The sequence below is a fragment of the Orbilia oligospora genome, assembly GCF_000225545.1.
Source record: "Orbilia oligospora ATCC 24927 unplaced genomic scaffold scaffold00215, whole genome shotgun sequence".
In the NCBI taxonomy this organism is placed as follows: Eukaryota; Fungi; Ascomycota; class Orbiliomycetes; order Orbiliales; family Orbiliaceae; genus Orbilia; species Orbilia oligospora.
The window spans coordinates 1,485,754-1,513,287 of record NW_011645772.1 but is presented as its reverse complement, the minus strand read 5'-3'; the positions used below and the strand labels follow the sequence as shown (position 1 = coordinate 1,513,287).

The 27,534-nt window shown below is 45.9% G+C and overlaps 8 protein-coding genes across 8 annotated transcripts; 3 read left to right on the top strand and 5 right to left on the bottom strand.

The window, feature by feature from the left end:
* Positions 1-2,603: 2,603 nt before the first annotated feature.
* On the bottom strand, positions 2,604-3,334 carry AOL_s00215g443 (uncharacterized protein; the record flags this gene model as incomplete). The annotated part of the gene is made up of 2 exons (XM_011129645.1): positions 2,604-2,847; positions 2,916-3,334. 2 exons carry the CDS (start codon positions 3,332-3,334, stop codon positions 2,604-2,606), a joined length of 663 nt encoding a protein of 220 aa, XP_011127947.1.
* A 3,322-nt stretch (positions 3,335-6,656) lies between these two features.
* AOL_s00215g442 (uncharacterized protein) lies at positions 6,657-7,910 on the bottom strand (the record flags this gene model as incomplete). The annotated part of the gene is made up of 1 exon (XM_011129644.1): positions 6,657-7,910. One exon carries the CDS (start codon positions 7,908-7,910, stop codon positions 6,657-6,659), a length of 1,254 nt encoding a protein of 417 aa, XP_011127946.1.
* A 5,162-nt stretch (positions 7,911-13,072) lies between these two features.
* Positions 13,073-16,718, top strand: AOL_s00215g441 (uncharacterized protein; the record flags this gene model as incomplete). Its single annotated transcript, XM_011129643.1, has 4 exons — positions 13,073-13,203; positions 13,294-13,303; positions 13,416-15,055; positions 15,116-16,718. 4 exons carry the CDS (start codon positions 13,073-13,075, stop codon positions 16,716-16,718), a joined length of 3,384 nt encoding a protein of 1,127 aa, XP_011127945.1.
* A 493-nt stretch (positions 16,719-17,211) lies between these two features.
* Positions 17,212-18,557, bottom strand: AOL_s00215g440 (uncharacterized protein; the record flags this gene model as incomplete). Its single annotated transcript, XM_011129642.1, has 5 exons — positions 17,212-17,457; positions 17,528-17,788; positions 17,857-17,928; positions 17,993-18,335; positions 18,415-18,557. The coding sequence occupies 5 exons, from the start codon at positions 18,555-18,557 to the stop codon at positions 17,212-17,214; spliced, it is 1,065 nt and encodes a 354-aa protein (XP_011127944.1).
* A 752-nt stretch (positions 18,558-19,309) lies between these two features.
* On the bottom strand, positions 19,310-19,783 carry AOL_s00215g439 (uncharacterized protein; the record flags this gene model as incomplete). The annotated part of the gene is made up of 1 exon (XM_011129641.1): positions 19,310-19,783. The coding sequence occupies one exon, from the start codon at positions 19,781-19,783 to the stop codon at positions 19,310-19,312; it is 474 nt and encodes a 157-aa protein (XP_011127943.1).
* A 1,222-nt stretch (positions 19,784-21,005) lies between these two features.
* Positions 21,006-22,251, top strand: AOL_s00215g438 (uncharacterized protein; the record flags this gene model as incomplete). Its single annotated transcript, XM_011129640.1, has 4 exons — positions 21,006-21,109; positions 21,171-21,285; positions 21,351-21,458; positions 21,523-22,251. The coding sequence occupies 4 exons, from the start codon at positions 21,006-21,008 to the stop codon at positions 22,249-22,251; spliced, it is 1,056 nt and encodes a 351-aa protein (XP_011127942.1).
* A 675-nt stretch (positions 22,252-22,926) lies between these two features.
* Positions 22,927-23,508, top strand: AOL_s00215g437 (uncharacterized protein; the record flags this gene model as incomplete). Its single annotated transcript, XM_011129639.1, has 1 exon — positions 22,927-23,508. The coding sequence occupies one exon, from the start codon at positions 22,927-22,929 to the stop codon at positions 23,506-23,508; it is 582 nt and encodes a 193-aa protein (XP_011127941.1).
* A 602-nt stretch (positions 23,509-24,110) lies between these two features.
* AOL_s00215g436 (uncharacterized protein) lies at positions 24,111-27,290 on the bottom strand (the record flags this gene model as incomplete). The annotated part of the gene is made up of 5 exons (XM_011129638.1): positions 24,111-24,281; positions 24,338-25,670; positions 25,750-26,957; positions 27,036-27,086; positions 27,159-27,290. The coding sequence occupies 5 exons, from the start codon at positions 27,288-27,290 to the stop codon at positions 24,111-24,113; spliced, it is 2,895 nt and encodes a 964-aa protein (XP_011127940.1).
* Positions 27,291-27,534: the final 244 nt, after the last annotated feature.

Below are 27,534 nucleotides of genomic sequence, written 5' to 3'. Positions count from 1 at the left end.
TAAAAAGAAGAAGGAAGGGAGTTTATGATATCCGATTCCCATCCGCTAAAGCCAAAAAAATAACCCATGTCTTTTCTTTTGCCTTCAGGATTCCGTCTCGTACTAGTTCCATTCGCTTTTCCCAACGGCTTGCTCCTTGTCCACTGTCAATTTAACAGAATGCTAAACATTACAGGCGTGGGGTTTATCGATCGAGTGACGGCTCTTCAAACGGGGGGGCTCGTGGTGGTCTCGAATCGAGACAGGGTAAGAACTATTCTGAAAGGGTTCGGATATATAAAAGGGTGTCTAGCGAAAAATGTGTTTTAGAGACAAGTAGGCAGAAGCCAGCGGGATCATTGCATGCATGCATGCATACGATTGTAGGTACGATGGTAGAATTCTTCTTCTTCTTCTTCTTCTTCTTCTTTTTTCCCCCTCTTAACTTCCCTTAGCTTTCCTCAATAGACTTTTTCTCTACAAAGCCGAAGGCACATGGGATTTTGATGCTAGCGGAGAGTTTAGAGGAAACACAAAGGGGAACTCGGCTAGGGTTGTAAATGTAATGGGCGCATTTCAATTTGAGCTCAGGATAAGAAGCCTCGTTCTATTTTTTCCATTTATACTTGTCTCGCCTCAAGCTACCTAGACCGAAGCTCGAGTGGTATCTTCAAATCATCTGACGTGTGAAGGAGGCATTTTGACATTTCCTCCTAATAGCGTGGTTGAATTCGTGATCATCGTCAGCTTAGAGGTAGCTCTGCCTTGCCTTCGCTAATACAACATCTTTCGCAACTTCTTAATTCGTGCTGGTTCACATCGGCGGACCAGATAGAATCCGAGACATCAAACCCCGCCCCGCCGCTCTGGAATAAACGAGAGAAATGGCTTCTGATTCATGCATCTGGCATACGCATGGGGATGTCAATGGCGGGATCTGCAAGGTCGGATTCGAAGGGGCCATGTAGGAACCACAAGGCCAAGCCGTGTAGACTCCCTCATTGGCTCGGGAGGTTCTATACATGCATGGTCACGGTGCAGACGGTTTCCCGCCCATGCGCATGACATATTGTTGCTATGCGCTTGGCTCACCAGAAGTGATATCACTATTGTACTAGGGTTGACATTTAAATCCCAAAACATCATGATATCAGGTTTTCAATGCTAATAGCTAAACATTGCTTACACAGTAGCTGTAATATAGACTAAAAGTTCGACTCCACAGCATTTTTCTTATAATATTTAGGGATTTTTCTATGGTGGTGAGTCCGTGAAGCTTCTCGAAATAACTGTGTATATTCACAAGCTTTAGGAAGCTGATTGCACCCAATGAATATAAAACCTCAGGTACAGTTCTCTGATATAGGAGAACCGTAAAGTAATTGTGGAACAAAATTATCCAAAGGATGGAGCGGCAGCGCATCTACATTCCCCTCTTTGTCCATCGAAACAAATATCTATCCCGCCAGGTCTCATTTTCCTGAGTTTAACACCAGAAATTAGTTTGAAAACTCTACCAAGGTACCGCGTCACTCGGGAAAAGGGCTTCTGTCTCTCGTTTGCATCTGGCGGGATGAAAGTACTGCACCTTCCCAAGAGGGTAGGCTCCACGCACAAACCACGAGCTAACTGAAGGCTGCCTAGGGTATTTAAAATGGAGACCTAATAAAACGACAGTATGTTTCTGATAGGAAAAGTTGCTTATCAGATACCATAATCTGCAATTCTGATGTTGCAAGATATGGCGAGTATGTCGATCTGCGATAGCCCTTTACTCCGGCGGTGAGGATCCCGGGTTGTAGCATCGGCATGCATGCGCAAAGCTCTCGATAAGAATTTAGAAAGTGGGGTGATACTGGTCGTTCGGTAAAAATTCGAAACTCGAAGGTTTTCCGGTCTGGTCAACACATTTTTTGAAGTTTCAAGACGATATCGGTTCGAGTGAGGCACCAGCGCACCGAACGCCACATTGTTTAGAATACTTAGGCATCAATGTGGAGACTGAATTCGTGGTAATTGCTACCGGATCGGAAAGCAATAGCGTGTGGAATTAGGGGTTATATATAAGTTAAAATGGAATCCAACCCGAGGATATATATACATTCGACCCTATCAGATATCAGATTCGATCGTGGGATATCGGACGGGGGCGTACCTTCAGCTATCCACATAGAGGCCAGGGTTTCGGGACGAAAATAGATCCAAACGCTTCCTTCTGATATTTGGGTTTTGTTTTTAGTTCAAGGAAGACCCTGAGATACATCGTAGCATAGTACTCCAAATATCACAATTTCTCAAAAATAATAGTATGACAGGTGATAAATTAATTTGTTTTCATTTCGAATATACTCCTCTATACTCAATACACTCTTGAGCGATGGTATATCAGTAACTCATACGATCTTCTATACTTTTCCGAGTACACCCAGCTTCCGAATAAATACGAGCCTGGGAATCGATCCCCTCTCAGTTTGACCTCTCAGGATCCTTTGGTTTCACTATTACTTAGTCTCAGACCATTTGGTCACAAAATTCCTAGTTCGCTGTAAGTTTTGAAATCTCTTATAGTATACTTCTCAAACTCTTCTATGTTTCGCTCAAGAAACTGATTCACCACGAGTCAACTACCTACTGTAATCGTGCCAAATGTCGGCGGATGGATGAAATGGGTCGTAGAGGCGCATCTCTTGAGTCCACTCTTCCGGAGTCCAGAACTTTCCTTCAGGCATTGTGTCGAGAGGCTCTTTGATCACGGTACGTACCAGATCTTGTCGATGATCGTACCAGAACATCAGACGTTCCCGAATGTATTGGATTGTGCCGGCGTTGAGGTAGCCAGCACCTTCCCAATCACTGATAGCGGTATACCTATATTTTGAGATACCTTAGGATCAGAAAGTCAAGGGGTAGGCTTAGAAAGAATGAAAAATACTTACACCCAAAATCGGCACCCAGATCCACACTTGGCCATAGTGTAGTATTCGCGATTATTTCGGCGCAAGACTCTGATCAGATCCTTCACTCGGGGTTGGCAGAGGGTATGAAGATCCCACGCTTTGATCATGGATGGTGTGATAGTATGTGACTGATACGCAGAGATATCCAAAATTCCAGGCCATCCGTAGGTTGCATTTCGGAATGGAACGTAAGACCATTCGGTTTGGTTTTTCTCTCTCATGTTGACCTTGACAATGTAACCTTCTTCTGTGTGGAAATAAATGCACCAGTGGTTGACATGCCTATCGTTGACAATGGAAGAGGTTTTGTGGACGACAACACGGACATCTACGACACGTGAATTCTCTGGGACTGTGATTCTCATGCTTTGGGGTATACCGTATGATGATGATGCCATTGTGGGAGTTGAGTAAGATTGTCTAACAGGTTAGGACTTTCTGTATATTGATTAGCAGATCTGTGAAGTGGTTGTTGCAAATATATTACTGAAAGGCGAGAATGATAGCTGATGGCTGTAGAATATGGCTGTACCTTGGGCGAGATGCTGTCGGATAGGATGAGAAAGAAGAAAAGGTTATGTGTGATTAGTTGCGATCATTTAAGCTGGGGACAAATGAATCTCCAAATGCATATACACCTATTCATAACGAATTCTTAGTCTCGGAGCCTATGGCCGAGCTGGTGGAACAAATTTCGGGTTTGCAAGTATGGATTTCATCGATTTATTGCTTCATCCGTAACCCAACAGCTACGCGACGAGTCGACATAGAGAGTTCTAGAAAGTTCACCCAATTTGCACATCTTCTTTGAATTAAATTCAATAAAAAAGGCAAAACTCTTTCTCCCTTAATATCATGTCGATGTAAGTTAACGTTGTAACACGGTGTAACGGAACTTCCGGGGCTTCTATTATCGCCTTGCTATACACTCTAAATACCGACTAATAAATTCCTAATATATAACAGTACTGCAATCCTTCTTCAAAAAGTCATACTATTCTATAATCGGGTAGTCGTGTACACGTGTATCTCAAGACAACAGGCCGGCTGCGTCATGTATGACAAGAACTCGAAATTCAACACATTCTGATGTTGGAAGTTAAGCTTCCAAGCTTGGCAAATTGACCAATCAGAGCATTGACGATGCGGCCAGCGACCAATCAGAAGATAATAAAATCCCAAAATGGTATAGCGCTATGAGTCGCTCGTCACCTCTGAACCGGCTGGTTAAAGATAAAGAGCTTGATCAAGTTTATGAAGCAGAAAAGGAAATGCATGAAAGATACGGATTAATGCTGCGTATACATGTCGATCTATCGTATCAGTATTAGATTAGAGTTCCGGCCGGCATTCCAAGTTAGATGATATCTATTGTCGGAATATCACATGGTACAGAGTTAGGGATGTCCCGGGATCGATCCCCTGGGGGAGGCTATGGACCGAAAATTCCGGTGTTTTTTCCACCTAATATCGTAAACTCGATTGACCTAGAATCGAGGAGTTAGCTATCGTGGCTGAGTGTTTGTTTGTTTGAAGCTTGAATGCGTATCACGATTACGGGCCCGTGATGGTTTCGAGTGCTATTTGGTGACTGTGCAGTCGCTCGAAAGTACAGAATGCCTTCGTTCGCCGTTCATATCTTTAAGCCTAGCTAGCTAAAAAAAATAAAAAATTTATACGATTAATTAAAGACTGGGCAGTGGAGGGAACATTATGGTTAATGAACAGTTCGGTAGCTGCCTAGTCTTACTACGAAGGCGCGGATTGTTTGCGCAATTGCGATGTGGGTTATCTCACTATGCTGCCCCGCTGGTTGGAAGGGCCGGTAGATATGCATATGCGCATGTATGACATGTCGGCACTGGTTTCTTATTAACATCATGTTAGAATCCTAGCGATCGGGGACATATGAACTGTCTGCGAAATATGTTTCGCGGGCAAAAAGAATACTATATATCATAAGCCACAGCATGCAGCATAATTAGCAGCGAACAAACAATCCGCCCGCGCACTGAGCTGTGCCAGAGCCCAGAATAACATTCCAGATCGACCAGCGCTTAACAATACTGGCGTTGAAACATGTGAGGTTTTGTGGAACGCAGGACACATGGTCCCTTGCCCAAAATATCCCAAAAACAACACACGTGGGCGTGTATGAACTTAACCTCGTTTTTCTAAGCGAACAGCCTCAAAGTCTTAGCTATTCCAAGATTGTGGAACCTGGTGCTTGTTAAAATCGATTCTGGGACGGAAAGAAATTCCCCGATGGCTTGCTGTCAAAGTTAGTCCGCCTATGGCTATACTTCGTAAAAATGGCTTGGAAAGGTCTGCAATGGAGCTATAGATCGTACCAGTATACCCCGTTTCTCTTTAAGCCAATGCAAACATTTATAAATTTAGTGCTACCCCGGAGCATTCTTAAAGCACTTGATAAGATCTATGATCCACATCTGCAAAGGCTATTGTTTTAAAAAGTATATAATTCAACCTTCGGCTAAGGCTTTCCGGTACGGGGGGGACATCGATCAGGACCTAAGATCTTTGCGAATAGTGGATCTCTGGATCTAGGCGCAGCCTGCAGCATGAAACCGATCCGGATTGTGTGCCTAGACCATTTTAAAGTATACCCTAGCTTACTATAAGGCTACTATCAATGAATAGGCTTAGTAGTGTCTTTAAATGTTTGCATAGCATCTAAATCGCGCCTGTGGCGATGCAGTGCCATCGACAACAAACTGACAAGTGAGACTTAGTATTCTTGACAGACTTCCCGATCCGGATCAAGGTTATCTTACAGAATCAGCCAAGGCTTTGGCGCCTGCTTCCATCTACAACAGGTGATTGAATTCTTGGTAGGTACTTAGAATTCATTTGCTTATTGGGGTTACGAACTGGTGGGTGGCTTGGCTTCTAGTTTTGATATTATGGTTTTTCTTTTCAATATAGTCGACTAGTTGACTCCTAGTTATGGTTTATTAAACTTTGCCCTTGACAGAGTGAAATTTGGTTCAGTGATATCTCATAAAATGTGGAAGGATAATAAAGAATGTCGGCGGGTGTCTGTTGTATACGTATAGAGGAATAGATCAATAAGATCGAGCTATCATAAAGTAGTTATAGATGCGCATTTAATTGAATCGAAGTTACAAAACATGTGTTAAAACTTATTGCAAAAAGTAGCTCCAGGCTTTGAAGAACGGAAGAAAAAAAAGAAAACAAAAAAGAATGAAAAAAAATAATAATGAAATCAAAGACAAAACTAGTCGAGGTAATCTGGAGAAAAAAACAAAAAGTCTATCGAAACATCTAATCAATAATCAGAAAAAAAAAAAAGTGGAAGGAAGAAGGAAAAAGGAAAAAAGAAAGAAAGTTCACCAGCCTGAGTCAAAATCCAACAACATTGAGCCGCATGGAAAACATCATGAGCCTCCTTAGAACATTATGCAAAGACGAAAATGCGCCAAGGCAAGAAAAACTCCAATCCAACCGATGCAGTAGATAATTTTAAGCGAGCTCGAGGGCCCCTGTGAAGATTGAAGCTATGAGCGGAAAAAGTAAAGAAACAAAGAAACCCATACGCCAGCAGACATAGCCTAGAAGCAATAAGCCTGAGCTACCACGGGGAGCCTCCCAATGGTACCCCCGTGGTAAATTGCAATGCAGCGGCTGGAGCCTAGCCCCAGAACCGTAGACAGACTCGCAAAATTAAGCTAAGAGAGCTTAGCTTTGAATCTCTTGTAAAAGAGTTTCAAACTCATCGGCAAACTCCCTCGAGGCTTTCTCATGGATTACCTGGCGGCAATCTAAAAGACGTGGGAGAAATGGTTGCCCTGCGTGTGATATCCTTCTCATAACGCTGATAGCAAAGTTAGGATGGCCTGGGGAGTAACGCCCAATTAGTCGAGTGAACAAGTTCCTTTCCATTCCTGTGCCGCTCGCCATCTCGACTCGTGGTCGATAGTCTAGCTCTGATGCATCTAGGTCCATGTCTATGACGCTTTCAAGCATTTTAATTAGAAGTCCAAATGCTCTATGGTAGTTTTCGTATGACATTTCGCTTCGCTCGACAGTGGCCATTTCGATGTCGTAGACGAACCTTTGAAGTCGGCCAGCAATCCAGGGTACATTTGGAGTTCCAAGGTTATCGGGGTGTGTATCGTCATCTCGATAATTGAGTCGTGGGCAGCCTGTCTTGGTGTAATTGATCCACCTCCTAAAAGCATAATCAATTTGCTGGTCAAGAAGTCTAAAGTATGACTTTGAGCATGGATCTACTGGGGCTTCTTTCCGTAAGTCAGCTAAAAATTCGGGGTTTGAGATAGCCAATCGATATACCGCACCTGCAAGGGAAGGAGACGTAGAGAGATATTCATCTGAATAGTGACTGGCTGAATAGTCCGTGGATTGATCTAGGTGACGAAGTATGTCTTTGGTTTGATCTGAAACGGACCACTCCCCCGGTCCTGAGAACATCCACATATGAGATTGGGCGATATAAGAAAGTCCTCTGGACTTTATTTGATCGTAAGGACCCGTATGGGAGCGGAGACAATGGCCGTCGATACGAAGGGGCATTGTCCCCTTAATATCTTCAAGTTCTTGGTTCTCGTAGCTCAGCACATTGTCGAGAATGTAGAATATATGGCGACAGGCCCTTTGGGCTTCGACATAGTCTCTACATGTACATGTAGGGTATTCATGTTTACTGCCCTCGGGGCCAATACAGACTTTTGCTTCGAATCGGCCTAAAGCGTATCCATCTTGGGGAGGATACGCATTGAGTTTGAAAGTATAATATCGACTCCCTTCCTTGCAGTTTACGGAGTAATTCGATTGCTGTATGCCATCCTCTGCCCAAGCCCATTGTTGCTTTGTCATACGATTGGAGTTATTGTATATTCCAGCTTGTCCTCTGATATATTTTACTGGGCTATCTCGGCGACTACGCCCGGTGTAGGAAGAAGAGGACTCCATTGGATTTGGGAATATTTATCAACGGAATTGTAAGGTTTTGTAGGAAGTTGAATTTCAGAATTTCGATGTTTTGGAAGGGTAGTTTAAAAAAGACCGGACAATAAGTGGCTTTAAAGAAGATAGATATAGTTGAGATGTGGATACTTTGAATCCTTTTTTGGGTATGGTATGAGAATAAAGAAGACTTACGAGCAGACGAGAGATCATATACGATTATATAGAAGAATGTCATTGTTAACAACCGCTATTTCAAGTCAGATTTCTAGCATTGGAGGCATTGGAGCGTGCACCGTACAGCCCGATTATACTATGCCGCTATTTCGTATAATTCACATCCAATTCCTTGATCAAGAAGATAAAAAAGTTATCTAAACCAATAAGAGTACAGGATCTAAAAGTTTCAGCACCACCCGTCACCTGGCAACAATGGCTATTGTTGGGGATGCCGAACGGTGTCCCTGAGTCTTGCAGTTTGTGGCAATGATGTGAACGAAATGAACTATTAAGGCAGACAATTTTCTTGCATTTTCACAAATTCTGTTCGAGGGGTAGCTCGGGGGCACCACGCTAATGGCCACGGGAAGCTGTCATATCAAGATGAAGGATTACTGGAGTCCCAATTAGGAGAATTAACTTTCCTTTCCAGGTGTCAAGTGGGAGTACACTACCCGGGGTAGGGCACGCATGTCGAGCCATGCTTCATTAAACTAGAGACTTTGGGTATTCAGAATCGACCGGCCTAGGAATCTTGTGTCGTGCCACATTGGCATGGACTGACCGGGATCCGATATCGTGGCCGGTGGGGCCTGCAAGAAGTGTGTTGTAAAGGTTGCAAGTTGGGTACCGGTTGGACATCAAAATCTAGCGTTCCAATAGCTGCGGTGATTCCGCAATTATCAATCAGCCTGGGGAGCCTTTAGAGTCCTTACAGCTCATAGCTTGACACATCGGTCTTTTCTTTTTTAGTCGTTTCATAAACCTTTATACCATTCGGCTCATCTTGCAGTTGCGAAGAAGCTTGTTCTTGACATTGAGAATGGAAAGTCGATTTTCTCCTTTGGGTAGTTTCGTGTCATTCGGAGTCAAACCTTGCAGATAACGCATGAATTTAAACATTTTAGCGTGCGGCGGTGATACCAACAGATCTGGGATGCCTCTGACAATTAGGCGCCAAACCTGCTATGCCATGAAAGGCTTCGGTAAAAAACGTGACTTAATACCCCTCAGTACGTGAGGGGCTCCTTGCTTGGGAATTTTAAGATTTTCGCTAGCTTGACAATGTTACTTGTGTCCACAGCATGCACGATATTGCAGTAAATGCTGCGGACGGGCTTGGGCATAGCTGTTCAAAGAAAAATACGCCTGAAGAGCATGCGATAGCCAGCACAAATCCAATTTAGGCGCACTTCTACGGGTCAAGTATACACGATATCGCAACGCCCGTAGCTTTGCGGCCTTTGCGGCCCAGTTTTTTTTTCCTTCTACGTAGCAACTATCATGCCTTTTGGAACGTTTCTTAGATAATTGCACGTTATATGTAGGACCTAGGCATAATCAATTAACCTCTAGATTGAAAACCTTCGGGAAATTCCACCTGTATATTAGGGCGCAAGCTGCATTGTTGACGACCTTGAAATATTGAGGGTGGCACGGGATCGAGTTCCACACTAGCTATACATGTATCCACTGGGCTGGGATAGGCTGCTACTGGTTAGTTAAATTGAAAGTAAAATGTTCCTGATCGACTAGTTCAGAGATCCAGCTACTTGGAACCTTCCTTCACATTCTCGCGTTAGTGTATGCAGCCTATGACATGTCGTCGACAGGGTATACATGCACGCTTCGGCGACGCCTGCGCTAGTGACCCGCCCTCACGCTAGATCCCTCCTTTGGCTTGAAATCAGCTCAAGCCATTCTAGAATTGACGTCGAATGTTCACCACGGCCTACTGGGTTGAGCATGCTATCTCTTTTAGAGACTTCAAGGATCTAAACTAAAGCATCGTAGGGTGCACCCTCTATACGTATAATTATATAACTAGTAATGATACCACGATTTGTAACCGCGGCTCGGAGTCAGCGTAGCCAAGTGCCCATATTCGTACGGCAGCCGCGAGCCAGGTATACCAGTACCGAAACATACGACCAAGAGCCCTTACAAATAACGCATTCGCCGTACCCCCCATGTATACATTTCGGATCTACGGAGCCGAGTAAGCTACACATTGAGGGCACTAGTGACCGGCATATTTCGACCATGGCCCTGAGCCTCGGGACAGAGAATCCTGGCGGAATACATGCACTGGGTCCAAGATTGTAATTAACTCGAAGTTCCTTTCTTCCGCATCGAAGACAGGGCCGAACTAGAACTATGGAAGCCTGTTCTACATCCATCCGATTGGGATAAATTATCAATCGAAAACGATTTAAACCTGACAGTAAAATGAGCACTGCCCATCTAGGATCGGGTACGCTACACGGCGGTCCGGCAAGCAGTCACATTGGTCAGATAGGATTCAGACCTACATTAATAAGATTCAGTTGAAGTACACTGGGCGGCAATTTAACATTCTCCAGGGATCTAATATATATGTATACATGTACACATCTTGCCGCGGTACTTTCTCTTCGGCCCCTATTTCGAAGAAATTTACTCATGCTAGGATCATAATCCGAGAACTGAATACGAAACTTTAGGAGCCTCAGAGCTGAATTCATCTGGAATGGTACCGACCCAGCGCTCATTTGATCAAATGTTGAAATTGATCCCATGGTTTGGGTACCATTCCTTCCCTTTATCAGCTAGTTACTGAAATTAAAGCATCGACGAATCAAATGGATTGGGCAAAATAACACTAATAGTAGGGGGGGGCGGGATACTCGTAGTTCACTTGAACAAGGCAACATCCGTCAAGAGACTTGCAGTGCACCTTTGTTATAAGCTTAGCTGTATAGGTGACCTAGTGCATGAACGATGGTAATTTCCACGCCTAGGAAGGCACCCTTAAAGAGCCACAGTACCGCCTGCATATGTAAGTATACTGCATTGTCTATTATCTTTGAGCTTGTGTCGGCGTCGACATGTCGATACGGGAGCGAGCATGATCATATGCGCTAGTATCGCCAACTGCATAATATAATAAGATGAGTACCGGATAATGGCCAAATAATAAAGTCTTGTTTATCCAATCAGCCACCAATGATCATTTTGGCTTAGCCATATCCGAATACTGTGTAGTTGCGGCTCATTTTATGTCATCAAGTTTATGAAACATTTGTCGTAACATCTGCCAAATTCTAAACAGGCGAAACAGCAAGGCGGCTGTATGGAAAACCGCGTTGTGAATGTTGGATTAGAAACTTGTGTTGATATTTCGACCTCACCTCAACACAGTTTGTCCCTAACCAAGAGCATCTCGCTGGACAGAATGGAACATCAATGGAATGGCACCAAGTAGGCTGTACAGAGCAACCCTCGTCGGTGTGGGAAAACATCTGAAGCCACACTTTATGCGAGACCTTGAATTGCAGGTAACGTGATGTTGAGTGTGGGACGTTTCAGTGTGATCGATATCAAGGCAGATTGGGATTTGCGTCATGAACGTGGTCTCGAAATTCTAGAAGGAATATGTGGGTACATATTCATCGGTAACGTACCCGGGTATTTCGGTACTATGTTTAGCACCTACCAGCTACCAAGTACTTACTTACGTACTTACCTAAGTAGTTATGGTACGTACGCTTCCCGTCCAGATACCTTCAAATTGAAAGTTGATATTAAGTTTGGATCGATCGATATCTAGCTTGGAGGAGCAGCTAGCTTAGTGAATTGTGAGTCGATACGAACCGGTGTGGATCGTATACACTTCTTACGTATACACACGTATACTACCTTACCTTCCCTTACCTTACCTTACCTTACACCTCGAGCGCGATTTAAGGATCTAGCTGACCGTATTACGTCTACCGACCAATAAGCTTTCTGGCCTCGGTGGTATTCCAATAGACGTCGACGTCGACACCACCCGGATACCAACTTATCCAAAGCAAAAACCCGAAGGTGTGTTCCGTAATCCGATTAGTGGATCCGCGTTCGGGCTTATCGGACACAAAGCGACCCTATCAATACCGGATTCGACTTCTAACAATTGACACCAGGTAACTGCGCCCACCCACCTTTATATAAAAATTTTTCCAGAGTTCCTCTCAATAAACATCGTGACTAATTTGATTGCTTCCAATGGCTGCTTTTATGTTAGCTCTATCGCTTATTTTCGGCAATTGCGTAAGGTAGCAATAAGTGCCCATATCGATGCTCTCCAGAGTCCCGATGGCCTTGAGACATGGCTACCGTTGAGAGCTCGGATCTGGGGTAACAAGGCTTGCTAGTCTGACCCACAGAACTCGAAAGTATGGTCACGATGTCTGTGCGATTTTGTTGGGCCTGATTGCATGGCTTCCTCCTGCCATGTTATTAATGCGTGTGAACGTGCTCTGGATGGACCTGCCATCCCGTCGAATGGTCTGTGATGGATCCAGGGACAAACTTTGAGGCGGGTTCCTGGTCTGAACCGAATGCAGCAGGTGGTTGTTCTCGTTCATGTTCGTTTCGTTTCGATGACTTGGCCGGGTCAGGTGCATGGGGCTTTCTACCAGCGAGGAGCACATACCCATCGCAGAGATGTTTTTCAGAGTTAATATCCGGGCTTAATCTTGCATATCGCCATCCCGAGAGAATTTTCGGCCCTATCACGCTTCCTTCCTCTTAAGCTCTTTCCCTGCTAGCCTAGTCGAGATACCGAGTACTAAGGAGTCTAGTCCAGTCGAGCTTAGCCCTGTCGCAGCGCCATCGCACTTGCACTTGCACTCACTGAGGGCCTGCCCTGCCCAGAGTATATAGCTTCAAATTCCCCAGAATTTCTAAACTTGCTGTGCGAAAAACGCGTTTCCAACCGCATCTTACCGCCATTTTCCTCACCAAACGAAACAGCATACCCCAAACTTTGCCCTAACTATCCCTATAGAGAAAACTATCGGCGAAAATAGCTGCCCCTTTGGAATCAGAATCAGACCATAAGGAATTTTTGTCTGGTCGGCGTTACCGTGCTTGTTTTTAAGACCGAGCCATCGTGTACCGAATTCTCCGAGGAGCAGGAGCAGTAGATGAGTAGCCACGCCTACCCGCAAGCTCCACCACTCCCGAGTCCAACCGCTGGTCTCCAGACCCTTCCTAGTGGTAGCAGCGGTAATGACTTTCGAGGCTCTGGCGTAACACCACCTGTAACGCATAAACGGTAAGTTGTACCGGAAAGACTTCGGGCTTTTTAGGACTCTAGTTATGACGCTGAGGCTGACGCTGATGTAAATTTTGCGTATTAATATAGATCTTATCAGGTATGCCTAAGAACATCGTCGTTATCGTATCCATTGCCATCGATATTCCCCTTAAAATTCGATAGACCCACTATAGACCCCGCTAACAATTATTTACGATGGGATCGGATAGGCGTGTATCCCTTGTCGTCGTAGGAAGGTCCGTTGTGACCTAGGAAGCGTTGAGGCACCTCATAGCCCTCCATGCGTTCGATGCCGACGGGAAAGTAAAGAGTGCTTCTTTTCGGCTACCCGGCGGAGGGGCCCTGGCGAACTAACGGGCTCTGGTGATGATGATGGGCCGAGTCGGAAGAGGTTGAAGGAGGATACCACCAAGAGGACTGTCGTTGGTCCTCCTGTCCTACCCACGACTCTACCCACGAAACCAGGCCATTCAAGGTCTCAAAGTGTATCAGCATCGAGTGCAGGAGAGTTTGTATCGCGACCTCGTCAAAGGCCGAATGGTAGAAATAGCCTCCCCGAGCCGGGTGATTACTTTGAAGGCCAACAAGATGGCGATAGGGATATCGATCCCACTCTAGCCGCTCAGTCCTTCACAGAGACGGCTCAAGCCGCCACAAACTCTGCCTCTACTCTTCTAAATACTGAGATCTATAATACGCCAGATGCACTAGCCCTTCTTTTCGAAGCCGTCGGCAGGTCGTCCCATATTTCACCTATCAATCATCCCTCTACATCGGCGACTTCAAGCGTACCCAGGCGAAGTTTTGATCGTAAGAATTCCTCTCCATCCGCTGCAACAGCTTGTTCTCCAACTATTGCAGAGCCTGGGAACATGCGCCCTCCCCCACCCAAGAGTAGTACATCGTCGTGTGACTCGCGTGGCGTGAGGTTTCAAGATGGATCTGTCAGCCCAAAAGTGAACCGGAATCACATCAACAATCTTTCCATCCACTCAAAGAGGAACCGACGGCTCACGGGGAGGGAAATGAGTCCATCTCGCAGTCGAGTGCTTTTGGCTGATGAAGATGAAGTTCCAGAATCCATTCTTGACCCTGCCTTAATCAACCATATCGAGGATTCTGAGGAGGAAGAAAGCCCATTAGCAGAAACTGGCGTAGAAAATGGCCCCATCGCCGACCCGAAGTCGCCGACGTCGCCTACATCAGCCCACCCGAGTACTTCCTCATCGAAGACTAAGGACGATGACCCATTCAAGATGTACCCCGAGGACGCGATTGCTGTGTCCCTCAAAGCCTGGGCCAAGTATCGGTTTGTTATTGCAGGGTGGTTCACGCCACAAGAAGCCTTACTATATATGACATACTTCTATAACCATATGGCGCCAATGAGCCCGATATTTACTGGTTATTATTCTGATCCATCAACCCACGACGAACTAGTACAAACTGAACCAGTACTAGCAACAACTCTTTTGACATTGGCTTCTCGGTACTGTCTTCTTCCCGGGGCAGGTGGACTTTCAAGATCATATGCTATCCATGATAAGCTCTGGAGAAACCTTCAAAGCTTGTTTCAAAGATTAATGTGGGGGAGCGAGAAGCGGATGAGGACCATGGGAACTGTACTCGCCCTTGTCGCGCTAACCGAGTGGCACTGCAGAGGGTTGCATTTCCCCGGAGAGGATGATGGAGAATACGCAGGACTTGGTGGTTTCGGTTTGCCCGAGGATAAACCGGAACGGGATGACGATGGCGAATCTAGCACCGCTAACAAATATGTCGTCGAGGGACTTGGGGATAGTATTGGCAATCTTCTTGAACCAGCTTACAGAAGCGACCGCATGAGCTGGTAAGTCCTCTTAAGCTTAATTCACAACTATCTCCAATGCCAAAATTAACTTGACCCTAGGATGCTACTTGGAAATTCACTCGCGCTAGCCTATGAGCTTGGGGTTTTCGACGAAAACGATGAGGATAACGCAAACCGCCCGATCGGTGGCGTTGAAAACAATCACCCTTCTGCTTCCAAACTTGTCGCGAAGCCAAGCACCGCAACAGTTCAAAGGATCCTAGTGATATCTGTTATGCATCTTGCTAGTCGACTTGGCTGGACAAGCATGATCCCACGCCATATATCCGTTACGGTATTGTTCAGGGGGAAACAGCGTTCTCCATTCCTACAGCAACAGCTTCAAAACGGCGCTCCCGAACCAGTTGACGCAGATGAACCCCCTTCGTTAACAGCAACGCCTGTGCAAGATCTCGTGCTTCAATCGTGGGTAGAGCTGACTTCCCTTATGAAGTCTGCCTCGGAGCTTCTCTTCCCGTCCCGAAAGGCGACCAAGATGGTTCTACGAACAGGCCGGTATACCCAACTCCTCGAGCATTTCCAACCGCTACTTAGGGCATGGAGACGGGAGTTCGACAATCTGACTATTGAAGAGCCCATGCGATCAATTATGAGGGTCGAATTTGAATACCTTAGGCTGTATGTCAATAGTTTAGCGCTGCAGGCGGTTGTGGATAGGTGTACAAACACCAACCTCAACCCAAATCACCTTAATGGGAGCTCAAAGAAAAGCAAGGAAGGGGCAACGCCAATAGACTTAAACGGAAATCCCACAATCACCCCTGCAACCTTCTTAGCCCCCCCTCCAGTCATGGCTTCTAATCCTGGTTATGCAACCCTTATGCAGATATGTGCGGGAGACGAGGAATATATCAAGGAAGTAGTTGACGCCTCTCGCTGCCTTCTTCTAACGGTCATCCGAAAGCTTCTTCCAGGAGGCTGGTTGAAACATGCACCGGTCCGAACATATCTCCGAATCGCATCAGCCGCTATGTACCTTCTGAAAACCTTCGCGCTTGGTGCACGAGAAGACGATATCAAAGTATCATTGAAACTCATGGACCAAACTGTATACGCCCTCCGTGCTGCCAGCTGTGACGACGTTCACCTTGCCCTTCGGTTCGGTGACCTCCTTGAAACGCTCACCTCTAGGATCAGAGCAAGATTTATCCGAATGAATCAGAGCGGGAAGGACACTCCGAATAAGCTTAATCATGGGGAAGGTGCAAACGCAGACCAACCAATGCCGGATGCCGCAACAGTTAACACGACCAACGGCGTCAACGATCTAGACAACCTAGGTATGCCACATCCACACATCGTCTATGGGAACAGCATCTACCCAAACGACCAGCAGAATTACCAAAATGGGTTCAACGGGAATACAGTTCCTCAACAGTTCCCGACATATTCGAATGTCTTCCCGACCTCATTTCATGCTATGGGTGATACTGGTAACTTTACCAATTTGGCGAATATGTACGGTATTGGAGATAATGAAATGGATGGATTGTTTGGAAATAACAATACCAGTGGGGATGATTGGTTGACACTACCAATTGAGCCCCTTCTCGGTTATGGGGCTGGGGTAAGTAATGGATTGATGGGTCCGGATGTCGGAGGGCAGGATCTGCTTGAGCTGCTACTCGCTGAGGAAAGCTAAATAGTGTTAGCTTTTTTAATGGGCCTTTTAATTCCCCGACGCATTAATTTCGATTCTGGACCCAATTAGGAAACTGGGTTAACTTTTCTTTTAAATGGTGCACACATTAATCGTTCGACATACCTTGGGAGGATTTCTTTTTTGCTACTGATGATTCAAAATATGTTTGGACTTTTCTAGGTATAGGGCCAGTTCGGACTCGAAAAAAAAAAAAAAAAACTCCGTTTGGATATGCTGATACTGCGAGGATCAAAAGTTTGGGAAGTCAAAATCCTCTTTTTCTTTATTTTGGCCTTGAGTTTGATGTTAATACGGTGCTCAACAAAAGCAAAAAGTTATGTTCATATGTACAATAACGTTTGAAGATACCGTATAATAACATATATAGTACATAGTGTAGTAATAGGTGATATGGAAATCAAAGGCTTATATGGCAATACCATGCCCAAGTCCATTACTTCGTATTAAGTACATTTCAGGTATATCTTGTGCATTACAATTTTGAGCTTCCAGGGAGAGCCTCAGACATCGGAGCAATCTCAACCAACATCTTGCCAGTATTACCACCGGCGTAAAGGTCTACAAGAGCAGCAGGTGCCCTTTCAATGCCACCTGTGACAATATGTTCCTTGCTCTTTAACTTGCCCTCGGTCAACCATTTTGCAAGGTCTTTCCTCGCAGCATTGTATTTCTTGGCAAAATCAAAAACGATGAAGCCCTTGATTGTTATTCGTTGAGACTATTATTACAGATAATCATTGATTAGTCTTGTATCTTTGAAGTACTTCAGGTGAAGAATAGCTACTCACAATCACGTTTAAGATATTCGCTGGTCCTTTGGGTGTGGCAGTGTTATATTGGCTGATTGCACCACACATGATGAAGCGACTGTCCCTCGCGGCACGGGCCAAACACGCATCCAGAATTTCACCGCCGACGTTGTCAAAATAGACATCGATGTACTTGGGTGTCAATGCACGGAGTTGGTTTCTCCATTCTAGGTTTTTGTAGTCAACTGCGGCATCGAAGCCGAGCTCCGAGGTCAAGAAATCGCATTTGTCTTGACCACCCTATATAGACCCCCAGAAATGTTAAAAGTCATTCTCAAGTAAGGTTAGGTAGATCCGATGTCACTTACAGCGATACCAATCACCCTAGCACCTCTGATCTTGGCAATCTGACCGGCCATGCTACCTGTTGCACCTGCTGCCTATATATATATTAAGAAAATTAGAACCACTCGTAGATTTCAAAGGGAACTGGACGCTACATACCCCGGAAACGACAACAGTTTCACCAGGCTTGACTTTTCCGATCTCTTCCAGCCCAAAATAGGCTGTTAAACCTGTAATTCCCAAAACGCTCATGAAATCCCTCGGACTACACCCAGGAGGCACGTCTAATCTCTCTACTAGCTTCTCAGTGAGAACAGCATATTCCGCCCACCCAGACATGGAGACCACCCAGTCTCCCTTCTTGAACTTAGTAGAGTCAATAGCCGAGCCAATATCGTGGATCTGGCCAATTGTAGAGCCTCGCATAACATCATTAATTTCCACAGGGGCGATGTAAGATCTCTTAGCAGTTAGCCATGATCTCATAGCAGCATCGAGGGATCTATAGTGATCGAATTAGTGATGAGTCTAGGAGTGTGCATATGTGTTGGACTGTGGTATTTCGAGCGCCATTTGCTTACAGGTAATGTGCGCGAACTAGAATCTCAGTGGGCTTTAATGACGTCGGTAGCGACGCGGTTTTGACGTTGAAGGTTTTATCTGGAATAATTGTAGGATTCGGCCTTTCGGCATAGACAACCTGCTTGTAGCTTTTTGGCGACATATTTGTGCGACGAATATAATTTGGAAAGCAAGATTGAATTGAAATGGGAGGTTCGAGCGGGCGGGTCAAAAACTATTTCGAAAAAATGAAGAATTAAATTTGAAGCAGCTACAGCTTAAGCTTTATATATTTTAGAACAAATTGAATGAATGCAAATCAACCATGGCATCTTTATTTACCCCAAACCGGCCGGGTAGGATTCTTATATTGTTAGAATGTTGGGTGGTCTTGGAGGCACGGAAGCACTCACTTCCCAATCTCGATATGGAGAAAGCTCCGGGGTAAGCTCGAGTACCTTTCGGCTGGACCGAGAACACCCCCATCGAATCGATTATTCGGCATCGGGGAACCTTGGAATCGAATGCCGCTTGCATGAGAACGTCAAGATGCCGCGGTTCATTCGGTTGCCAGATTTGGCTGCAGTTGTGTTACATCAAAATACCACGCAACGCATCAGGTTAACATTGTTCGAATCATATTAATTTAGGCTGGACAGCCCGGTCTATTGCATTCGTGCCGACACGTGCACAGCATCTACGGAACACTAGACGAGTCCACTAAATATTCCGCCTATATAAAAAGCCATTTAGAGCTTCTATATCTAAAGAAAATTCGGTCGGGAGGTGTTGGTTATCTCTCCTGGGGTCATGAATAGCGTCAACGCCTTCTGCCCACCTGATATCGATGCCTTTTTTCACACCATCCCAACCCATCAGTCTTCGATGTGTATACTTTTACTTTGACGTGCAGACTTATGAGTTCTCGCGCTCTCTTTCCATGCGCTGTCTTTCCGAGTTAGCCCTGTATTCCCTCCATTCCTTGCTGCCTGGACGCGGATGGGACTGAAGACCCGAACTGAGCTGATCAATCATTGCTATCGGCCCTTTAACCTGGGGCGGCTCCGCACAGACTTGGCAGTTAGTCCTATCACCATATCTCTCGTCGACAATTGCCCTCTTCTTAGGATCCACCAAAGCATTTCTAGACACATCCAATTCTTCCATTCTTCTTTGAATCTTTGTTTTCATATCTGGGGTTAGCTTTGTCCTTCGAGAGAGTTCTTCCCTTGCCACACCTGGCGAAAGACCCGGGTGTAGCTTGCCGTTGAAGAGGCACAAGAGATGGGCCATTTCGTCTTCATAGATTTCTTGAACGAACCCTGGTTGTGCGTGTGTTGGACAGAGGAGGAAGAAGTTGTATGGATTCGGGTCATAGAAAATCTCCATTTTTTCGGAAGGGGGTTGTTTTGGGGTTTGGGATCCCGACCCTCCTTCTGCAGGCCTTAGGGACACATGCTCTCGTTCCCACGTGTCACAAAGAGAAGAGCTAGATGAGCCTTTCTTAGACCCGCTTGGCGTTAGTAAGCTCTTGATGAACTTGCGGAAGTTGGGCATCTCGCAATATATATATATATATATGGGGCGTGGCTGTTCTTGATACGGAATAATCAGAATCCACTAGTTCAATGTCGATTTTTCGGGATAGCTTGAGCTTTTGTAGATGGATATCGATTGTCCAAATGACTTAAAAATGATAAAATTTATTCGTAGATCTGACAAGCATGCATGCATGTAAGAAGACTGATAGTAGGGGGTGTAGGCAAATATATGTAGGTCGTATATTCTAGTCGATAGTAAGCATTTATTTTGTTTTCAATTCTTAAGAACGCACGCACGGGCATGCATTAATCAAGTCTCATGGTGCATTACCAAGTAGTCGCGGCAGAGGCTTCGCTGAGACCTTAATTGAGTGAGGGCGAGAGGGGGTCAACCTCGAATTCCTAGTCCGAAACATGTTTTCCTTTGCGCATGCAGCACCGTAAATAGTATATTCTTCCACGATAAAGGATGAGGCCGCTACTTTCAAGACCCTGACCAAATAAATCAAAGATGTTAGCAAAGAAGAGCTCAAGGTCGCTTCTATTAGGGAGCCTAGCTTAAGAGACGAAGAATCATCAGGGCTTGTCAACTATCTGGCTAAATTGGCTCGTACTATATTCGTTATTAGCACAGGCGCTCTAGGTGCCTTGGGGCTAACTATTTCTTCAAGTCTAGGATCTGAGTAGTCTTGGAGCCAGAGACGGGTCTGAGTATAATTCGCAAGCTAATACATATGGTATCTCGAACACAAGGACGTATTTGGTCTCATCATACCTAGATGTAGAAGTTGTTCGGCGCTGAGATGAAGTTGCAATACAATGTGCTCTTGCTAGTACATTCCCACGGTCCAAAAACCCAGTTACACCAAACACACACCGGATCTCGTAAGTAAGTAAGTAAGTACTTACTCAAACACATACATATCAAATGGCCGACTTCTCATCTGCTAGCAACCTGCCAGCAACATCACCCACATTTCTACCATCAGAATCATCATCACCTCCATCACCAACCATCGTCACAACTACCAAGAACCATTTAAGAAGAGGAGTTCCTGCTATTTGCCTCTATGGCCACCGAAATAGCCGTGTTCCTCCCGGACAAAGCGTTTAACACGCTCAAGATATCCGGGAGCCCTTTCCGAGCTCCCTTGATTTCATTTCACAAACAAGGGTGGGTCGCTTCATTCTAGGAGATTATTCTTGAATTATTACCTATCTAACAGAACCTACAGGCCCACAGAATGGCTGAGGTTTACACTAAAGGAAGGATTTGTTGAAGTTCTTCTGGTGGACGATACTACCCTTCACCAAATCGACGACTCTGCATCTTTCAGCCTAAATATCGGGGTAAGATCCATTGTACATTGTATTAAGTATACTTGGCAGAGCAACGTCTCTGATCGATCTAGTAGAGGGATTGTGTGCGTGGGTTCAACACACCCCAATTCGCACTCGATATCAACATCGAGTGCCACTCAGCAATGAGCTGGGCACAAGTCTGGGAGCCGGTCGAATCCAAGGTCAGTCATCCTCATAATCAAAAAGAAGAGAAAATAAGCAGAGTTGGTCCTAATCATTGAACAGCTGGAATATTACACTGCTTTCTCCTTTAAATTACTGGACCAACCGGATATCTTGTCTGTACTTGCCGCCAGTACTCCGGCTTCGGCTGTTCCTTATACTGTCCCTAAAAGGGATATCGTCTCGCATCGCTTGCCAATCGCTCCAAACGCGAGTCTAGCCCAGCAACTAGATTATCTCGAGGCGCTGTACTTCCCCAATGGACACGATAGCGATGGTATTCGTCAGTATTGGGGGAGAAGGGGGCATCGAAAGAGAATGGAAGATGAAATTGAAGATGAAGAGGAAGAGCGAGGGGGAGTGGAAGAGGTGGAAGGAATCGAAGAGGATTCCAGTGAGACTACTTTAAGCCTCCCATTCCCTGACTCCATAATTAGTGGGGTAGGGGAGATAAGTACAGTCAACCAGGACGGCAAAGGACACTTCTTTGAGGGAGGAGGGAGTAATGGATCAGGCGAGTGTTCGACCCCATATAATGAATCGGACGATGAATATGAGCTCCTTCGGCAGCGGGATGCCGATGGGACTGGGTGGATTTTCTGTATACGAAGGAGAACGGAAGACGATCCCCCAAGCTCCTCTTCCCCTTTGACGAATGGTCAACTCGATGTCGGTACTCATATCTCCCCTGATCGCAGCCTTCCCACTCTTACTAATTCCTCGACCATTCTTACTACTAATACTGCTGATGCTGATACTGCTGATATTGATTATACTTCTTATGAGATTTGAAACTCATCGATATGCTATTCCTAAAGCTTTTATTTCATCAATCACGTATGTTTATTCTCAATCGTTTTTAGCGACAGCTTCTTTCCAACTGCCATCCTTGCAAAGGAGTTTTCCGTTGCTATGACCCACTTCTCACCTACTACTCCTTTCTATGCTTCTCCTCTTCGCTTTTGTAAATGACCTCAACTACCCAAAGCCTCAACGCGTTTCCTTGCGAGTCCCTTTTCTGCAACCACTAGTAGTTTGCCAAATAACGAAGAAGGACCCAAGACCCTTGCATATTACGCGTTGCCATTGTTGGATTTCGTCGTAGACACCTTTTTAGCCTTTGAGAAAACCGAAGACACGCGGTTGACTACTGCACGATGTGCATATAGGAACCGACATTATTACATTAGTTTCTCTGCAACTGACTCAGAGGCCTCGTCATAGACCGTCCCGGATCTGTGGGTGTGCGTCAGTGAGTCGAAGTTTAAATTCACTTTTGAGGCTGTGTGCGCGCGTGCGACTCGCTAGAATTAAGCTTATATATACTATCGTATATAAGGCTCCGACAGCCCGACATCTCTCCCTCAAAAAGTACCTCGATAACCCCAAAATAGCCAAACCGATAGTAGAGGTTAGAAGGAGCCAGATTCATTAGAAAGCTTAGTACAAGTCAATATTTTTTTCAAGATGTCTGCGGCTCCATACATTCCGTCAGACCAACCTCCCCCCGCACTCGTGGACCACACCTACGCTTTCAGCCCAGAAGTCGAACAATACAACAAACCTTTAGAAGAAATCATCCTTCTCAATGCTCCACGCGATACCATCGGAGTAGGAGCATTCGTCTTCAAACCCTCGTCTTCAGGCGAGCCTCTACTCCTCTTGATCCGCCGTTCGGCCTCCGAATCTGCGTATCCAGAAATGTACGAAGTCCCAGGCGGGGGCGCAGAAGCCCCTCCAATAGACGCCACACTTTTGGACTCAGTGGCACGAGAGCTATTTGAGGAGACGGGCTTAGTAGCCACCAAGATTGTTAAGCTTATAGATACGGCGGACTTCCAGGGGAGGAGGGGTGATCTGTGGCGCAAGTTTAATTTCGAAATTGAAGTTCAGGATTCCGAGCATGTGGTTTTGCAACCGTCGGAGCATGATGAGTTTAAGTGGGTCGGGAAGGAGGAATTTGAAAGGTTAATTGCGTCAGAGGAGATGAGGACTATGCCGTCACAGCAGATTACGATAAGAAGGGCGTTCGATGCCTACGCTCTATGATTGATCAATTCGCGGCTGGCAAGATTTGGCATTCTTGAGCAATCGCTATCACTACAAAAAAACCCAAATTTGGGAAGCCGAACAGTCTAGAATATCCTTTCGGCAATAGAACGGAGCTTTGGCCTTTTTTTTTTTTTTAAGAATTATTTATTTCATTCTAGAGTTATACCGCGTTACACGATTTCTCATCGATAATTCCGCTGTTACAAAGTTAATCCCATTAAACCATAATTTAATCCGTGCACAAATAACCTTTTTTTTGGTTCCCAGATTAATCCATAAAATAGACGATTTCCCAAGATGATACATGAAAAGATAAAAAGGTGGTATCCAAAAATTGGTCACAAGATTCGCTAAAATGTCGCTAATGCTAAGTTTGGCTATCATAAATGAGTGTATGAAGTAAATTCTTTGAGGGGGGTCATTAAAATATCAGATGAAGATAGGGGTGCTGAGGTGTGGGGTGGTGTGAGGTAAAGGGGGCCCGTTTGGTATCATTATTACAATATCTCTTTCATTTCCTTTAGTTTAGGTATCTGAGGGGTTTGATTCTCGTAGAACTTTGTAGGCCTCAGATATTTGCATGTTTGCAAATTATATCTCTACAAAAACATCATGAGCAAAGACCCGAGAACAAGCATGATGACTGTCATGAATGGTGGGCTCATGGTGCTGGCGCTTCCTGTGGCAGCTGGGGGCCCAGTGATGGTTGGAGAGCCAGTGAAGTCTGGCCGGGTGACCCCAGAGATGCTTGGAATCCAGATTGATGAAGACTGTACAATTCTATTAGTATTGTAACTGGTTGAAGAAATAATCGTAAGAAACTTACCGTAGAAGAGCTCGTAGAAGTCAAGGTGGAGGGTGGAGAAGAAGTGGTAGTGGTGTCATCCCCACCGTTGCCCCCGCCAGTTGAAGTCTCACCAGCAGTTGAAGATGTACCTGTCGGCTCGTCGGTTTCTGTAGACGTTGGGTTGGCCGTGTCACTTGTCGCAGTATCTGTTCCTGTCGGTTCGCCTGAACTAGATTCCGTTGTTGTGGGGTTGGAATCGTCTGTTGTCGTTGTCGCTGGGGAGTCAGTGCTAGATGTTGTTGTCTCTCCAGTTGGTTCTGTCGTAGGGGCAGGCGTGGTGGAATCTTCTTCACTAGTGGTGGGTTCAGCTGTAGTTGTCTCCGGATTAGTGGTTGGCTCAGGGGTGGTCGTTGGTTCCGGAGTTGTTGTTGGTTCTGGGGTGGTTGTCGGTTCTGGGGTGGTTGTCGGTTCTGGGGTGGTTGTCGGTTCTGGGGTGGTCGTTGGCTCAGGAGCGGTGGTGCTTGGAGGCTCGCTGGTATCGTCACCAGAGGTAGTCACGGGTTCCGCAGTGGCCGTAACCGTCGTAGGTTCAGGTGTCAGAGTGACGGTCTCGGTTTCTTTCGAGATGACGCTATCGGCAGACGATGTGGTCTGCGTGCTATCTTCCCCTTTCCTCACCGGAGTAGTCTGCATAAGCGGCGCTGGCAGGAGCCCCTCGCAATAAGAGACCCATTGTGCAACGTCGGGATAAACGAGCTGAGGAAACTGCGTGTTTGTAATATCAAGCCTCGACATGCAAGTGCTACATTGCTGAAGCTTGAAGTTAAACGCCGAGTCAAGTTCGCAAATAGCTGGAACTTTACCAGTCCGTTGGGCCTCTAACATAGCGTTGTTACATTCATCGTAACAGGGTTGGACGGGAACGGCTAGATCGGTCGATGCCTGTGCCAATAAAGCCTGGGCTTGCCGTTTATAGTACCTGTAGCCCGTAGGGTCATTATCAATGAGGGTATATCCGTCGGACGAAAAGTTAAGAGCCCATCTCCTAGGATCCAAATTATAGTACGGATAATTATTGTATTTGTAAGTGCAGAGCTTGTACGAGCATCCAGCAGGCCGCCAGCAGTGCTTCTGAGGGTCGGCGAGAGGAGGGGCTTTGACACACTCGTCCGGTCGGCATGCATAGATATCGATCGGTGGAGGCTCATTCGGACATGCACCACGACCGGGTCTTTGCTGGACCTTGGGTGCGCAAACATATCCTGGCGGACAGCCCCAAGTATAATTGCGTGGGAAGTCGTAGGCGTTAATGTCTCCCTTTGCCGGGTACCTCGCCTCGCATATCCTGGTATAGATAGTGTTTGTCACAGTCCTAGTCATGCAACGTTAGAAACACGCTCTCGTCAAAGCTTAAAAAAAGGTACGGATATTATTTTAAATATAGCACATACTGAACAACCGTGGCAGTGACGGTGCGTGTCGTTGGCGGACGGACAATTGTATTGCCTGGCAGCGTGCGAATGATGGTATTGCCCGGCAGCGTGTGGGTCTCGGTTCGAATGATTGGCGGCAAGGTGCGGACAGTTGTGACCAACACAGTCCGAACTGAAGTCGTCCGAACAGTGACGAGCCGAGTAGTCGTACGGGTGATCGGAATAGTCGTAGTAGTTAGAACTGGGACGAAGCTGGTCAACGTCGTCGTGACTACGATTGTTTCTGCATCGAGAGTTGTAGTGAACGAAGAGATAATTGTCGTCGGGACAATGGTAGTAAACGAAGACACAACCGTCGAAGTGATAACATCTGTCCTGAGGATTGTTTCTGTCACTGGATAAGGACTGGGGACTTCGGTCGTTTCCGTGATAAGGCTTGTACGGGTCTCTGTTATCAAAACCTCTTCAGTCAGAGTCTCGACCAGGGTTTCGACCTGGGTTTCGACTTGGGTTTCGACTTGAGTCTCGGTGGCAGTATCAGTCTGTGTATTAGTCAGAGTGTCGGTCAGAGTGTTCGTCAAAGTGTCAGTCAGTGTGTCGGTCAGCGTATTCGTCAGAATATCCGTCTGAGTGAGAGTATCCGTCTGAGTGAGAGTATCCGTCTGAGTGAGAGTATCCGTCTGGGTTTGAGTCTCTGTATCCGTCTGGGTCTCTGTATTCGTCTGAGTCTCAGTATTTGTCTGAGTCTCAGTGGCGGTATTCGTCAGAGTTTCTGTCGCCGTCTGTGTCTTTGTCGACGTCGTTGTCTTCCACTTAACCTTCCACTTTGTCGAGATAGATACTGAAGTGTGTGTAACTGTCGTTGTTACCGGGTATCCTCCCTCAGTAACCGTTACCGTCGACGCAGTTAATGTTTGTGTCAAGGTCACTGGCGACGGGCCGGCTTCAGTAATCGTAGTTACGTCTCCTGTGAGAGTTTCCGTGACCGTCACGCCGTCGCCGGTAATGGTCGTGACATCGCCAGTCAGAGTTTCCGTGACTGTCACGCCGTCGCCGGTAATAGTTGTGACATCGCCAGTCAGAGTTTCCGTGACAATAGTAACAGCACCGGTCTCCGTGATTGTAGATACATCTGGAGTCTCAGTAACAGTAATATAGCAAGTTTCCGTAACTGTAACTTCGCCATAGCCAGTTTCTGTGGTCGTGGCGGTAACAGTTTCCGGGGTCTAAGGAGATATGCAAAGGCATTGGTAAGTCACATGCACACTGCGTGGTGGAATTCGCGATATGAAAAAAGAACTTACGGGGCAAGTTAAGCTAACAGTGACAGTTTCTGTCACGGGGTACTCAGGAGCCTAAATAATTCGGAGCTTGTCAACAATTGCTTCTAGGAATTGACTATCAACTGCATTCCATCAGATACTCACCGGACATGTCGTGATAGTGCTGGTCTGCGTCTGCGTCTGAGTTATCGTTGTCGTTTTGGGATTCGTCGCCGACACCAAGGAGAACAGCAGGATAATAGCGAGGGACAGTGCGTTGAACGAAACCGCCATCATGTTGTAAGCGGGTAGAGGCCTGCAGGCCTATTCAGGGACAGCGAGCGACAAGCTTGTGTTTGTATAAAAAGCGAATGACAGAAGGGATCCAAGAGGACCAACTTCAAACCATCTGAAGTTCAAGATCGTCCCTCCAGATAGAATTGTGAATTGTCTCCAGTTAAGGGCTGGTGAGGCGTACCAAAAACGGAAGCAAATCAGGCTAGAAAGAACTGGCGGTGCGACGGGTTATCTACTCTCTCAT